Source organism: Grammomys surdaster, unplaced genomic scaffold, assembly GCF_004785775.1.
Source record: "Grammomys surdaster isolate TR1022 unplaced genomic scaffold, NIH_TR_1.0 242, whole genome shotgun sequence".
NCBI lineage: Eukaryota > Metazoa > Chordata > Mammalia > Rodentia > Muridae > Grammomys > Grammomys surdaster.
Window position 1 is genome coordinate 8,272,182 of NW_021604687.1, and position 13,358 is coordinate 8,285,539.

Sequence of the window (13,358 nt, forward strand, 5' to 3'; positions counted from 1 at the left end):
ATGGTTAAGAAAGGCAAGCTAGTAGTCAGTTAAACCCCTGGTCGCATCAGGTACAGGGTTAGTTAATTACAACAAAATGTTTTCAAGGTTATTCAGTATGGTAGTTTGACTATGCTTGGCCCAGGGAGAGGTACTATTAGGAGGTGTGGCCTTCTTGGAAGAAGTGTATCCCTATGGGACTGGGCTTTGAGACGATCCTCCTCCTAGTTGCCCGAGGAACCAGTCTTCTCCTGTTTTACTTCGGAACAAGAAGTAGAACTTTCAGCTCCTCCAGGTCCATGCCTGCCTGGATGCTGCCATGGTTCCTGCCTTGATAATGGACTGAACCTCTGAACTTGTAAGCCAGCCCCAATTAAATGTTGTCCTTATAAAAGCTGCATTGGTTATTGTGTCTTTTCATAGCAATGGAACCCTAACTAAGACACTCAGATAATTAATAGCTAAGAATAAACAATGTTTGACAATTCAGATATACTGTAGATAATTGATTGCTCTTCAAAATTTTCGGGCATACACAGAATATGGCATTTATAATTATTTCATTATTAAAAGATCTTCTGACTATGAGACAGGTCCGCTCCCGACAGTACCCTCATTCCATGTCAAAGAAGATGATGAGTATCAATAGCCTTCACATGGAGTTGCTTCAATTGTGACAAGCTAGCCACCAGGCAAAGAAAATGTCCATGCTTCAACTACAGAGAAATCTGTGCAGAAAGGACAAACGGATGTAGAAGTCGACTGGCAAGCTCTGCTAAGACACATATGTAAATCCTTCATAATTCCTGCTTCACAAGTCTGAAGGCTGAAGATGGGTGCTCCAGTGTTATAGGGACAGCACTAGAGTCTGTCTAGGCAGTCAGCTGTCTGTCATTCCTATAATTTTTGGAAGCTGCATCCCTGCACTTCCTGAATATTCAGGTAATATTTATTCCTTCCCAGGTCTCTGGTAGGGTTGAAGACTACATAGTCAATATCTTACTATAAGCTTAAATTGTTCGGGATTTAAGATGATGTTCTAGGACCAAGAAGATGTTTTTGTTTTGTTTTGGTTTTTTGAAACAGGGTTTCTCTGTATAGCCCTGGCTGTCCTGGTTTTTCTTTCTTTTCTTTTTTTTTTTTTTGGAAAGAAGATGTTTTTAGGTTAATAATCTAAGGTAGGACAGATAATAGAAAATTTTCCTTATTTCCACAGTTGCCAAATACTGTGGACTGGACATTGCTAATGTATATCATACCTTATAGTTTTATAATTGTTATAATTGTATTCAATTCATATTGAAAGAAAAAGAGCCTTTTATTGTACTAAAAAGGGAAAATTGTAGAGAATTGTTTTGTGTACTGAATGGATGTAACACCTGTTAATTAAAAAGACTATGGCCTATGGCTTAGGTAGGAAATAGGAGGTAGGACATCCGGGAGGCAAAAAGAACTCTGGGACAGAGCCAAGCACAGGAGATTTGGCAAGAAAGATGTGAGGAGATGGATGCATGGTTCCTGAGCACAGGTAACCAGACACGTGCCAGAATGTAGGTTAAAATAAATGGGATGTTTTAAGTTAGATCTATCAGAGAGGAGCCTAGCCAATATGGCCAAGGTACTTGTAAGTATATTTTGAGTCTGAGTCTTATTTCCAGAAGCATGGGCTGGGAGGAAGAACCAGGGCCTAAACTTTACAGCCACCTACAAGAACAAGGATGAGGGCACACTTTTGCCAATCTGTGTAAAATTCCAGTGCAGCACAGCATTTGGCCACAGCTGCCAGCCCCAGTTCAGCTACCAGAGATAGAAAAGGAAACCATTACCGATGCTGATACTTTCCTAGGCTTATAGCACAACTTTCACAGAAAAAGGCAAACATTTAGAAAACTCAGACCCTGGAGGTAAAACTGAATCTTGGCTTCCAAATCACTCCTAAGTTCAAAGACCAGATGATTTTTATTGATTAGTTCTCTGATTTAAAAAAAAAAAAAAAAAAAAAAAAGATCTTCCGGTCTGGGCCTGAGCACCCAACCTCACAAAATCAAGAGAAAGAGGGCCTCCCATGAGCTCTAACCCGGGCAGTATCTCAGGTAAAAATGAATCACCCATGATGTCTGCTGTTAGAAGTTCTAATCCAGATGCTGGCCTCCGAACTTATACTACTCAGACCTTTGCCGGGCCACTGACAAGAACTTCAAACAGCTAGAGATTGACATCACTAATCTGAAGAAATCCCTCATTTCGCTGTCTGAAAAGACCTCCAAAAATCGCAAAGTTTTTGCGATTTTTTGGACTTGATTGACTTTATTGGACTTGATTTACTCTTTTACAATAGAAAAGGCTGTGTACAGCTCTTGACTGTGTACAGCCCTTAAAGAAGAATGTTGCCTTTACATAGACAAGACAGGGATGGTTAAAGAGAACAAGAAAAAGGTCAGAGAAGACCCTGAGAAAAAGCAGAGAGAGAAAGAGAAAAATGAATGCTGGTTCAAGAATCTGTTTTCAACCTCTCCATGGTTGTCAATCTTACTTCCTCCCATCTTGGGACCATTAATTGGGTTATTTTTGCTTATTTCTTTTGGTCCCTGGGCCTTAAATAGGCTGACTAACTTTGTGAAACATCAGATAAATAATTTGGTAGCAAAACCTATTCAGATACATTATCATAAGTTAGCTATGAAGGACCACGAGACTCAAGATGAGGTTGTTACTCTATTCAGGGTGTTCCCAAAACCCATCTCCACCCAACCTAAAAGAGGGGACTTCTGCCTCTAGACCAAGCAGAGAGGGGCCACCCAGAACTGACTGGCAATCTGAATTCTTGCTTAGGCTGCGAGGCTAAGCACTGCAAGGGAATATAAATAAAAGGTAAAAATATCTCTCTGGGTTCCCTGAGGGACAAGCCTGACTGCATAGGGGTTGATGTCAAAAGTATCCCCTCTCCAGGAAAAAGACATCGGGATGGGTATGGCCCTCATGCCTCACTGGACAACAACAGGGGGACCGGAGCCATTACAAGGTCCCCTTCAATTACTGGAGGTCAGGCCTCTATCCCCGCCTTCACAAGATTAGAATCACCACAGCCCTTCTATATTTAGAGAAGGGAGGAGATGTTAGGGACAGCCCTGCTTATACACTGAAGGCCTAAAATCAGCAATAGGCCTGTCTTGGGTCTTTGTGGAAAAACATTGAAACAGATGGCTATAAGCTATTGTAAACAGGCAGCTTTTGTGGAAATTTATCAGCCTGAGTAGTCATAGACCTTGTAAATAGGTAGCCTTGGCAGATAATACCAACTTAGATAAGGACAAGTGACTCATAGGCAGAGTCATAGTGACCTGTCCCCTCCCCTGACCCTTCACCCAGCCGATATCCTGTTCTGGAAGATATCTGTATTCCCCCTGAACACCCGCTCTGGTGTCATCCCCTTCCCCACATCCTGCCTTTTTGTGTTTATAACCCCTGTGTGAATAAGTAAAAATTATGATTTGATTTAAAAAAATATATATATATATAAAAGATTTACCACCAACCCCCCCCAAATTACTTCCCAACTGCCCCAAGCCTTTTATCTATCAAATATTAAAGATACACACTCCTCAGTTTTCAATGTAGCGTTCAGTCAGAATGTTCCCAAGGACCATCTCTAGCGGAATGCACATTTAGTGAGCACACAAGCAGAGAGGCCTTCTAAGGTTTGTTAAAAGTCAAAAACCAACAAGCTGGTTATGGTGGCCAATGGCAGTAGGATTTGCTGAAGGAGGCAGAGAGAGGAGGATCGGGGTTTAGAGGCCAGCTTGGGTTACCCATTAAACAATCAAAACAAAAAGCCTGAAACCTGAAATGTCTTTCCCAGTTCAATTATTCATCAATACACGCTTGGATCTCTTATCTGACAGATCTCCTCTTTAGGTTATTGTAACAGTTTTTTCATCAGAGTAAAGAGTGTCCCTGAGACCACGTATGGTGGTACATGGTTTTAATCCCAGTGCTCAGGGGACAAGAGGATCTCAGTCAGCCGGAGGCCAGCCTGGTTTATAAAGCAAGCTCCAGCCCAGTCTGATCTACAGTGAGAACCCATCAATATCTACTAAGATGTGCTTCATTCCCTTGCAGAAAGTGGCCATGAAATAGAAAGGTCAGCTGGGTGATCCTATCCAGCACCACTGTCACATCTACTCGCCTCTGTGGAGGCTTTCCTTACCAACATACCTTAAAGAGCGGAGAGACGTGGGCTCGCTTTAAGGACTCTTCCAGACTGAAAGAGAAGAGTACTTCTGCCTCAGCATCTCGCAGTATGTAGTTCTGCTCATCTGGAAAACAGAACAGTGTGTGTTTTGAAAGGTGCACCCTGTGTAAAGCCAGGCCTACATGCAGGCAGGACACACAACTCACAGCCACACTCAGCCTGTGTAGAAACAGGCCTACATGCAGGCAGGACACACAACTCACAGCCACACTCAGCCTGTGTAGAAACAGGCCTACATGCAGGCAGGACATACAGCCCACAGCCACACTCAGCCTGTGACTTGGGTGTTGGCCTGGCTGTTTTTATATCAACTTGCCACTCACTAGAATCATCTGAGGAGGGATAACTGTTCCCAGAAGATCGAGTTGTATGTAAATCTGAAGGGTATATATATATATTTTTTTTTTTAATTAGGAAGGGCTCAGTTTTTTTGTGGGTGATGCCACCCCCGGGTCCTGGGTGCTATAGGAAAGCAGGCTGTGCAGGTCATGTGGAGCAAGCCAGTAAGCAGCATCCATCCATAGCTTCTGCATCAGCTCCTGCCTCCAAGTTCCCACCCTGCTTGTGTTCCCATTCTGACTTCTTGGGTGAAGAACAGTGATATGGAAGTGGTGTAAACTAAACCTCTTCCTCCCCAGGTTACTTTTGATCATGGTGTTTCACTGTAGCAACAGTAATGTTGACTAAGACAACTATAAGACAAGCAAATGTTCTACCATGCAGCCCCGCAGTGTAACTAACAGGAGAGGTCATCCTGTGTATACAGCTTCCACAGGCTGCTCACCAATGGGTTTCAGTGAGAATGTGGCATTCTTGTCTAGGTGCTCTTGTCTACTAAGACTTTACGGTACAATGGGAACTGCCTATCACAGGTGACTGTCCAAATGAAATGTACTAAGAACAAAGGCTGCAGTCTGCCTTTTCCCTTGACGCCATTCAAAGACTAAACCTTTATGTCTTGTCGTAGAATACAAAGATGTCAATCAAAGGAATCCCTGTGATAGACAGGCAATAAATTTATGAGCTTAATTAAATGAATAAATACCAAGTAGTTAAAGAACAAACTAGACAAATTCTGAGGTAAATCCACAAAAAAAGCACAACTTCACCATTGAAAACAAGCACCCTTAGCCAGGCAGTAGCCAGGACTGTAAAGAGAAATCCTGTCTTAAAAAAACCAACAGCCAAACAACAACAATAACAACAAAAAAGAAAGGAAGGAAGGAAGGAAGGAAGGAAGGAAGGAAGGAAGGAAGGAAGGAAGGAAGACAGACAGACGGGGGGAGGGGAAATGAAGAGAAACCCAGCCGGCCCTGCCCAGCACGCACCGATAAACGTCTGGCGCTTGAAGCACTCCTCCAGCCAGTCTGGAGTCACGATGTGCTTCACCACAGAGATTGCCGTCAGGAACTTCACTGTGCGTGTCACCTTGCTGGCAATGAGGTGGGTACACTTCTTCGTAGACTCAGCAACTTCCCCACCAAGAATGTACAGCTTCTGGAGCCGCAAACACACCAGAAAGGGAACCACATGTCAGCAGAGAGTGACACACACTGGACGGTCACCTTCCTCAGCTGCACTCTTGATGGGAAAAGCAAAGCACAAAGCACCTCCCATGGGCCCCTCGGTAGCCAACCTCACAGGAACCTGTGTTACAACACAAGTTCTCCAGACATCAGCAACTGCATCTAGAAAGCCCAAGCTCCAGGGCTCACTGCATCACAGGTTCTCAGTCTGCAGTGAACAAGACCCACGGAAGCCCATGGATCGCATCTCCAACTAACAGTGGTGCAACTCGGGGACTGAGGCACACACGTGTAACAAAGACCACGCAACAGTCCTGCGCGGGTCTTAGAGGCATACAAATAAAATTTATAACAGCAGTGTTAGCAACTGCTTCCTTTAAAGAAAAAAAAAAGTGCGGTGCTGCCAAGTGGCTCAGTGGGTAAGGACAGTTGCCATCAAGCCCGATGACAAAAGTCCCATTACTGGAACCCACATGGTTGAAGGAGAGCCAAATCCTACGAGCTGTCCTGTGATCTCCAGATGTACGCTGTGGCACACACAACACCCTGTGCCTCCAACACAACGCACAGACAGTACACGAAAGAAATAATTACATTTTACATAGAAAGTGTATGAATTTAACCACATAGCGAATTTTTGACCCTCTTCCACCAAAACAAAACTACCAATTATCAAATGCCACCTATCCCTCTGATGTTCTCTGAAAAACGTGTATTTACAAATGTTCTATTATTACCAGCCATCCCACCCACCGTATCCCAGGGTAGCCTCCTTCTTCCCCAGAGACCTAATCATGGGAAGACCATGCTCTCAGAGAACCTAGAGGCCTAGTGCCCTCCAAGCTTGAAGTCTCTATATTCAGCTATTAAAAACAATGACTTTTACGAATTTGGCAGGCAAATGGAAGGAACTAGAAAATATCATCCTGAGTGAGGTAAACCAGACCCGCCAGCATCTGACTAAAACAGATGCAGATACAGCCAATCATCAGACTGAGCCCAAAGGAAGAATTAGAGGAAGGACTGAAGGAGCTGAAGGGGATTGCAACCCCATAGGAAAAACAATAATATCAACTAACCGAACCCTAAGCTCCCAGGGACTAAACCACCAACCAGAGTGTACATGGATGAGTCCATGGCTCCAGCTACATATGAAGCAGAGGATGGCCTTATCTGACATCAATGGGAGGGGAGGCCCTTGGTCCTATGGAGGCATGTTCCCAGCTTAGGGGGATGCTAGAGTGGTAAGGTGGGAGTGGATGGGTGGGTGGGGGAACACCCTCTTAGAGGCAAAGGGGAAGGGGGATGGGATGGGGGTTTGCAGAGGGATGACTGGGGAGGGGGACAACATTTAAAATGTAAATAAATAAAATAACCAATTAATATTAAAAAACCATTCTCATGGTCTAGACTCTTACGTAAGAAAAAAAAAAAAAAATTTGTAACGAACTATAAAATAATGGCATTGAACAAGGTGACCTCCAATACTTTATAAACGCTATCAGTGCCGGGCGGTGGTGGCACACACCTTTAATCCAGCACTCGGGAGGCAGAGGCAGGCGGATTTCTGAGTTCGAGGCTAGCCTGGTCTACAGAGTGAGTTCCAGGACAGCCAGGGCTACACAGAGAAACCCTGTCTCGAAAAAAAATAAAAATAAACGCTATCAGTGGGGCTGTGACAGGCTGCTCGCTCCTGCCAGTGCCACCTCAGCAAGGAGGGTGCACACATGCCAGCCAGCCAAGCACTCACTCCCCCAGCCGAGCACTCACTCCCCCAGCCGAGCACTCACTCCCCCAGCCGAGCACTGCACTAGTAAATGGCTAGTGTAACGCAAAGTCCGGCAGAGAAGACACTGATGAAAGCCTTCCAACACAGCAACTTCACCTTTATGTACTGCTGAACTTGAACAGGCTCAAACCCGGTGAACAGCACGTGAGGCGTCAGCTCTGGAGTCAGCTTCTTGCTGGGAGGTGGCAGGTCTTCAATTCTGTGACGCAAACACACAGGACGGTGATGACCTCAAACAGGTGCTCTTTAGGGAACCCGGGACTTAACAAGCTTTAGGCGTTTGAGTGCTCGGGATAGAGGGGGCGCTCCTGTGATGGATGATGGGCCTTTCTCTCCAGCCAATTAACATAGAGTTCCACCACAAAAGATGCCACCTGAGACATCCCGGAAAACCAAGCATCCACATCATTCTTGATAAGAACAATGCTCTCGGGTGGACATAGTGCACACCTCCAATGCCAGCATAGTACAGCCAGCAAAATCAATTCAAAGCCAACCTCAGGTACAGCCAGGCTACATGAGACCCCTTCCAAAAAAAAAAAAAAAAGTCTTCACTCCTTGTCACTGTGGTCTAGCAGTACTTAAGGAAACAGCATTAGAACCAGTGTCTAAGTCACTGGTCTACCAGCTTGCCCCGTGTGTCCACTCTTCACACTAACATGTATGTGCTCAGCAATGTCCACTCTTCATGCTAACACGTATGTGCCCAGCACAGAGGCTGCTCATCAGGTTAACACGTATGTGCCCAGCCTTCACATTAAAGTGTGTTTTTTAATATCTTGTGGTAGGGCTGATGGAACCAAGAGCCTCACCACACCCCTACTGCCTTATGTTAAGCTTTTAAAAACATCAAATGACTCTGGGGCTGTTGTTACATGCACAGTGACACACTGAGAGGGTGTCCTAGTACTTTTGTACAGTTAAGTTCTAGCCCTGTCTTCACCAAGGCACACTGCAAGGCACAGTTTAAATAAAAGCCTTTGCTCTTGTACATTCACCTTCGATGGTCTCAAATCTTATTTCCCAGTTTCTATGTAAACGCGATGGTCTGGAAAACACTTTCAACCTCATCTATATCCGTAAACCTGAGTTTTCTTCAGCTTGTATGTGGGTGTGGGGAGTGAGGGGAGGAGGAGAAAATGCTGACTGTGAATGGCCGACCCCTCAACAGTTCCCTCTCAGCAAGTACAATGTGGACCCAGGAGCTCCTGAGCATCCTGAGAACAGAGCCTCCTGGCCTGCTTCAGTTCTGTTGCTTCTGCTCTCAGAGATGTAGGACTGCTGGCCAGCCACGCTGCCTCTGGATGAACCAAAAGGTAGACAGGCAATAACAGCCAATCAGCATGCAGAATGCCAAGCAGAGAAGCCACTCAGGAGTTTATGCTCTCTTTCCCAGGGTAGCCTCCCCGAGAACTGAAGAACCTAGAGTGGCCCAGCATACTGCACTTGGAGCACTGCAGCACAGTGCACTGGGAGCACTGCAGGGGTCAGTCTGACTCCCCACAGCGGCTGATGCTTCACACATGGTTTGGGTAAAGTTCTGCTTGAGAAAAAAAGGTCCTGGTTTTTAATTTTTAATAAATAAGAAAGAAATGTGCTTAATCACTGAGTACCTGTCCAATGAGACACTGTGGTATGTCATGTGGCAAAGGTAAATCCTTGCCGTTATGTGCATGTGTTTTGCCTGCAGTATGTCTGTGTACCACGTGCATGGCCTGGTGTCTACAGAGGCCAGAAGAGGTCAACATATCCTCTAAAACTGAAGTTGCAGGCAACTGTGAGCTGCCATCTGCATGCTGGGAACTAAACCCAGGTGCTCTGTAAGAGCAGTCAGTGCTTTTGACCCACCTCTCCAGCTCCTTGAATACAATTTACTATGAAAACTCTCAGAAACACTGACAGCTGGCAGCAATGTTCTCCAGCCAACCTGCCAGGACATTGGAGTGGGAGGGACCCGCCCTGCTGAGCATACCTGGCTCTTTTAGAAGAAGGCTGGATGTTGGCGACCTCATTTGGCTTCAGCTTAGGAGGTAATCTTACACCCTGTAACGGAAATGATGTGTACTTCAGTCGAACAATCTCCAAGAATACAGAGGCTTCCAAGACACAACATCACCAACACTCTCGGCCCCAACCAACAAGAGGGCCATTGCTCTCACTGCCAGAGCAAGTACTGGCTCAACAAGGCTGGGTGGGCCAGGCCAGGAGCAGAGCCTAACACTCCAGAGACCTTGCCTTTTCCTTTCTCTCCCCTCCAGTCACCAGATCTCTGGATACGTAAACACACCTGCCCATTCCCTTCACTTCTCAGAAGCCTCAACCATCAAGTCCCCATCTTTACTCAGGTACTCTGTCCCAACCTGGAACATGGCAAACATTGTCAATGCCAACACGTCTCCCTAAAACAAGACTAGCCTCAAACCACTAGATACAGGTGACAATAGATCAACCCTAGCCATGTACCAGAACCAGCCTAAGCTCCGTCAGCAAAACACCTTACCTACCAGCTCAAGCCACTGCCCCAGGACAGAAGCAAGCCAACAAGACAGAAGTGGGGAATGGAGACTGTCTGTAGGGGCCCCACCTCAGGGGCCACCCACACTTTGCCACTGTTCATTTCTTCATACTGTATGTAAACTCAGTTGGCTGGGCCTGTCTAGGCTATAGTGAGTTCAAGGCCAGCCTTCACAACTTAGTAAGCCCTTGTTGTGAATACATGAAGAAGGGCTGGGTGTAGAACCACCGCTCAGCATGTACAGTGGCTTGCTCTCCACCGTGACTGGCTCTACAAGCCCATTTTAAAAGCACCACACTTATAATCCTAACACTGTAGTCATCTTCAGGTATACATCAAGTTCAAGGCCAGTCTGGGCTCTATACGGGACCTGTCTCAAAAAGCATCGCGAGTAGGGGTTGGGGTGTGGTAATGATGCCCTCCCCCCACCTTGTCACTTGTCACCTTTGGTAGTTGGGAAAGCTCGCCCTGTGCCTTCCCTGGCTGTAGCACTCAGGAGCTTGGGCTCTGCACCTCACTGGACAACACAGTGGAGGCGAAGGCACCAGTGAGCCAGTTCCCGAGCGTGTGAGAGCCAGAGAGCTGGCCCAGCCCCTCACAGGCGACAGCAATTGGGAGAGTGGACCCCAGACCTTGATTGGGCAGCACAGTGGAACTGACTCTGGAGGTGTGAGTGTGAGTGAGCCAGCACCAAGAGCAGGAGAGCAGGAGCTGACCCTTAACAGGATGGCTAAGTGGTGGAAACGTGGTCCTGGTGGTTCAGATGAGGGAGAGCTGGCAAGCTGATCAACTCAGCCGCTGCCCAGGCCCCGATCCTAGCTAGGCTCCTGAGTTGTTCTACCCCAGAATCTATGTCATCTGGGATTGGTTGAGCTGTGTGAAATGGCCAGTCTTGCTGATCCAAAGCTACATGACACAGGGATATCCCACAGGAGTCCTGGTGAGGATCCAATACTGATGGTGTCACAGAAGCCAGAGAACTGGAACCAGACTAGAACCAATGACTCACTGCAATGAACAATTTGCATGTGAAGATGTGTGGACAGAGGGACCCACTGTGGGATGCACTACAGTTTCCACTAATGAGATGTTTTCTCTGCTTAGTTGTTTGTGTGTTTGTGTGTGTCTTTTATTTGGGAGTGGGAGGTTGCAAGTGTGAAGGGCGGATATGAAGGGACAGAGAGATAAGCAGGACTGGGGTGCATGATGTAAAATTCACAAAAAGAAAACCCATAAAAAGTTAAAACAAACAATCACAAAGTACATGTGGAGGGGAGGGCCCTGTAAGAATTTGAGGTCAGGAAGACCGTGGGCCAGCCAGTCTTCTAGGCATGAGAGGGCCACTGCACCCATGAACTCACAGTAACTGTAATTACAAGCATAAAAGCTATCTGCACAAGTTCAATCCAGTCAATACTCCAGCATGGGGGGTGGGGAGTGGGGCTGCCCCTAGCTAAGGAGCTATTGACAGTTGATGGTTTCTTAGGGAGGGAGATCAAGTTTTCCTTATGAGTGTAGTCTCTGGTAGGTTGACCATGCCCATGGTCATGCAGATACAGGCAGTGCTATTCAGACTCAGTGGGTTACTGACATATATCCATATATATATGAGAATACAAGTATACTGTAGCTGTATTCAGACACACCAGAAGAGGGCACTGGACCTCTTTATGAATGGTTGTGAGCTACTATGTGGTTGCTGGCAATTGAACTCAGGACCTCTGGAAGAGCTTAACCTCTTAACTCTTAACCTCTGAGCCATCTCTTCAGTCAGGAACAATGGGTCATAAATGAGTAAACACTAATACATCAAAGCCACAGGCTCATCAAGTCTTAAAGGTGAGAACGTAGTAGAGAGCCCCTAACAGACAATCCATAACTAACAACTTCCAGAATGTTCTATCCCAGAGCAGCTCATCAGAATACCCAGTATAATGTGACCCTACCCAAGAACCCTCAGGAACATTCCCCAACAACAGGTAACTCCAACCTGTGGCCTGTGTGTGGTCATACCTCCACCACTTCTAGTGGCTCTCAAGGCCTTGCCCACTAGCTATGAAAAACAGCTGACATCTGGTGACAGTCTTGCTCCTTAGCTGCTGGAGTGTGACATGGCTCTCTGACACCAGCAAAGATCCTCATGTGCACATGTGCACAACCATCACCCATACTGACAGCAAAGAAACATGCAGTACTGGTATGCTAACACACTTACGACAGAGAAGACACCCTTCACATGCGACTAAACAAGTGACAAGAAGCCAGCAATCACAACATCCCCACTGCACTTGAGTAACACAGCAACAGCCTGTGTTACTCTGTATGTATATGCACAACTCTGTGTGTGCGTGCGTGTGCGTGTACATGTTGTGGGGGAGACATACAGGAGTGTCCACAGTGGGGCATGAGTAACACAGCAACAGCCAGTAACTCTGTGTGTGTGTGTGTGTGTGTGTGTGTGTGTGTGTGTGTGTGGTGGGGGAGACATACAGGAGTGGCCACAGTGGGGTGTGTGGGGTGACAAACAGGAGTGGCCCCTGTGGGGTGTGGGGCTGGCGTACCATCAATAGCTCCGCAGTCACCTTCACTGGGGTCCTCCATGCATCTGAAAGAGAAAAATGTCATCTTCCATATTGAATGTACATAAAACCTTGCTGAAAGCCCTTCTTAGACAGGGAGCCTAGACACACAAGGCTTGTCTACAATACTCACTCAGGGCAACGGTAGCCCTGATTCTGTAGCTCAGGTTTCCAGCACAGGCAATTCACCAATGGTGTGCCAGTAGGACTCACAAGGAACAATACAGCTACTGGCCATGGGGACAGCTTGTGCTGTGCAACAACGTGCATCCGAGGCCAGATGTGCACTGAAGTCCCTCCAAGGATCAGGCAATCCCTCGGGACGAACAGCTACACAGTACTGGGTGTCCAGTAGGAACACAGAGCAAGGCTTCCCATGACCAAAGCTTTATAAAGCAAAGTGGGCTTCACAGGGGAATGTCAAAACACAACCAGAGAAACGTTTTGAATTTTGAAAAATTTGAAAGGCAGAATTAAAACCTAGCATTGTATATATACACAAACATGGATTTCAAAGATAAAAGAAATGTCTTTAAAAAGCTGTGTTGGCATTTTCTATCCCCCATTCTCTGTGGGGCTGTCCTCCACTGAGGAGTGTGTATTATCAAAGGGCTGAGCACACACGGGGCAGGGCACCATCAGGGAGTGAGAGTGATAAAGAGCCTCTCAGACACCAACCCACAAGCACACCACTTGGAACTGGGGCAGCGTGGGAGGA

At 46.4% G+C, this 13,358-nt stretch overlaps 1 protein-coding gene across 2 annotated transcripts in view; it reads right to left on the reverse strand.

Moving 5' to 3' along the window:
- Paxip1 (PAX interacting protein 1) overlaps positions 1 to 13,358 on the reverse strand; it is a 53,813-nt gene that overhangs the window by 6,662 nt on the left and 33,793 nt on the right. For both annotated transcript variants that reach the window (XM_028774747.1, XM_028774748.1), the window contains 5 exons: positions 12,623 to 12,666; positions 9,519 to 9,589; positions 7,643 to 7,745; positions 5,560 to 5,728; positions 4,195 to 4,295 (listed from right to left, as the gene is read on the reverse strand). In XM_028774747.1, the coding sequence (XP_028630580.1) occupies positions 4,195 to 4,295; positions 5,560 to 5,728; positions 7,643 to 7,745; positions 9,519 to 9,589; positions 12,623 to 12,666 (488 nt within the window). The remainder of the gene's footprint in view (positions 1 to 4,194; positions 4,296 to 5,559; positions 5,729 to 7,642; positions 7,746 to 9,518; positions 9,590 to 12,622; positions 12,667 to 13,358) is intronic.